Source organism: Cynara cardunculus (assembly GCF_001531365.2).
Source record: "Cynara cardunculus var. scolymus isolate 2C chromosome LG 1, CcrdV1, whole genome shotgun sequence".
NCBI classification, from domain to species: domain Eukaryota; kingdom Viridiplantae; phylum Streptophyta; class Magnoliopsida; order Asterales; family Asteraceae; genus Cynara; species Cynara cardunculus.
In genome coordinates, this window is record NC_037528.1 from 2,750,891 (window position 1) to 2,753,748 (window position 2,858).

General features: G+C 34.9%; 1 protein-coding gene across 1 annotated transcript; it reads left to right on the forward strand.

Annotated features, from left to right (window-relative positions):
- The first annotated feature begins 360 nt into the window (after positions 1 to 360).
- On the forward strand, positions 361 to 1,274 carry LOC112523540 (abscisic acid receptor PYL4-like). Its single transcript, XM_025133185.1, has one exon. It carries the CDS (start codon positions 377 to 379, stop codon positions 1,028 to 1,030), a length of 654 nt encoding a protein of 217 aa, XP_024988953.1. The 5' UTR covers positions 361 to 376; the 3' UTR covers positions 1,031 to 1,274.
- The last annotated feature ends 1,584 nt before the right edge of the window (positions 1,275 to 2,858 follow it).

A 2,858-nucleotide genomic window follows, 5' to 3' on the forward strand; every position in this document is an offset into this window, starting at 1 on the left:
TTCCAATGATTAATTGAATATTAAAATATTTAAAATTAAAAGATAATTAAATGATTGAATTTTTTTAAATAGCAGATTTAAAAAAAAAAAGATTTTATAAATCTTTATAAAAAAAAGGGAGAAATAAGAGAGAGAAAAGGAGGAAGAAGATGCAACTTGGTTGCAGCCACTTGCATGTCCGGCGTAATCCCTGTGTTTCTTCCTCTTTAAACTTTTCTCCCATTGCAACTTGCCCCCATGCCTCTATTCCTCACGCCATCTATATCTATATCTATATATCTATATCTATATCTATATCTATATATATACATACAATCTATATATATATCAGCATCTGCTCTACCCTCACGGAAAAAATTAAGAGAAGAAGAAAAATATGCCTTCTTCCATTCAAGTTCAAAGAATCCACACCACCGCCACCAACCCCATCACCGCCACCACCACGGCCACCGTTAACCACCACCATAAACAACTATCAACCACCACCATATGGAAAGTTCCATCGTCTATCTGCGTACCAGAAGATCTTATGCATCATCACACCCATGCGGTTGGTCCTCACCAGTGCTCCTCCGCCGTCGTTCAATCCATCTCCGCCACCGTCGATGCCGTCTGGTCCGTCGTTCGCCGCTTCGATAACCCTCAGGCGTACAAACACTTTCTCAAGAGTTGTGATGTGATTCTCGGTGACGGTGACGTGGGAACCCTGAGGGAAGTCCACGTTGTGTCAGGTTTGCCAGCCGGATCCAGCACCGAACGGCTGGAGATTCTCGACGACGACCGACATGTCATGAGCTTCAGCGTTGTCGGCGGAGACCATCGGCTTAACAACTACCGATCCGTTACCACCCTCCATCCGTCACCGATCTGTGCCGGTACCACCGTCGTCGTGGAGTCCTACGTCGTCGATGTACCGCCGGAAAACACCAAGGAAGAAACGTGTGTGTTTGTCGACACCATCGTACGTTGTAACATGATTTCACTGAAGCAAATCGCTGAAAATTTGGCCAAGAAAACTAACAGTAAATAAAATCAAATTCAACTCGATCGATCCTGTGCATTAACCTGTCCGTTGATCTTTTCTTTTTTCATGGGTTTAATTCAATCTGTGATCAATTTTCCAGTTTCTTTTTTAGAATTTAGGGTTTTCATTTTTCTTTTTGCGTTGTTCATGTGAATTTAACTTGGTGTTTGTTTCATGGTTTCATGTAACATTTAGAAGAAAGAATTAGAGGGTTGCATCTGCATTAATTATTGGAGTTTTATTTTGAGTATCTCTTGTCCATTTTTTTTTTCCAATAATCATATACAATTTTTTTATGTATATAATATATATATATATACACTATCGACATATGTAACAAATAAACTCACATACCCTCCTTATATTTGGGGATATATGAATCCCTGACTTTCTATAAAGCAAAAGACTACGATACCGCTAAGACAAATACGATTTAATTTATATATACAATCTTTAAATATCGAAATTGTTATATTGGTGATTAAATATTCCAAATAATAGTAGTTATTAAAACGCTTTGGAGAAAAACCTCATAATGTTTTTCGAGATTAAACAAGTTTCTTTCGGATATAAGGTATCACACGTCTCAATTTTTTGTCTCGCCAATAAAATTAAAACACATTTAATTTTTATTTATTTTAAATTTATTTAATCTATGTTCATATTCTCTCTCTGATTATTTATATTCATATGATTAATGATAAAAATTTGAAACAAGTGATTTTTATCTGTATTTTATATCCTTATTATGNATATATATATATATATATATCGTATAATTGATAACCATTGCATACCTATTCTAGTTTCTAGTCATGTCTAGTTGATCATTTAAACATATAATTGGATATTTGAAACAAGTTTTCTTTGTTTCTTTTTGCAAGTATTTACAAAGTGGTTGCACTTTGTTGATAACTTTTTTCGAGTACGTGTTTTGATTGTCGACTGTATCTACTTTTGCTCTATCCTTAGAGAGCAATTTTAGTTGATTCCAGAACTGCAACGTTGCTGGCAAAGTATATTTATGAAAAGATAATTCTTGATGTTGTATTTTTATTCTTTCCCACTTGACTCCTTATTATTATTAAAGGCAAACGTATACAGGCCATTTGGGGTCGCCCTTGTGGCCATGGAAGTTTACATGCTGCTAAAGCCCTTGTAGCCGTACAGGTTCACCTGCGATGACTCCAGACCATTCGTGGTCGTGCCGGGGGATTAGTCGATGCACGTAAACTAGTCTGAAAATCCAGAGTTATCCCAAAAAAAAATAATAGAGTTAAATGCTAATTTGGTCCCCCGTGGTTTACATAAATTAATGAGTAAGACCCCTGAAAATAATTTTTAACAAAAAAGCATCATTGTGGTTTTCATTTTGATAATGTATATGGTCCCTCTATCGATACTGTCAATTACAGTGTTGATAGTGAGGGGTAATTTCTTCTATTAACTTTTCCCCTCCATCCACTTTCATTTTTACAACATATTTGATGATTCCATCTACTTTCATTTTTATAACATATTTGGTCCCTTATTTTACTTCCAATTTAATAATATTGTTGGTCCCCAAATATGTTATAAAAAAAGAAAGTAAATACAAGGACCAAATGTGTTATAAAATAAAAGTAGATGGAGAAAAAGGGTAAATGAACGAAACTACCCTTCACTAACAGCACCCTAATTATCGGTGTTAATAATAGTCACCATAATTTCGCAAATGACTTGTTAGTTTATTACTGGAAGAGAAATGCTTATAACTCCATTCGTACTTTTTGTAGGTTGGTCCAACAACAATGATAATTTAATTTCATCATTGAAAAAAGGATTTTATATTATT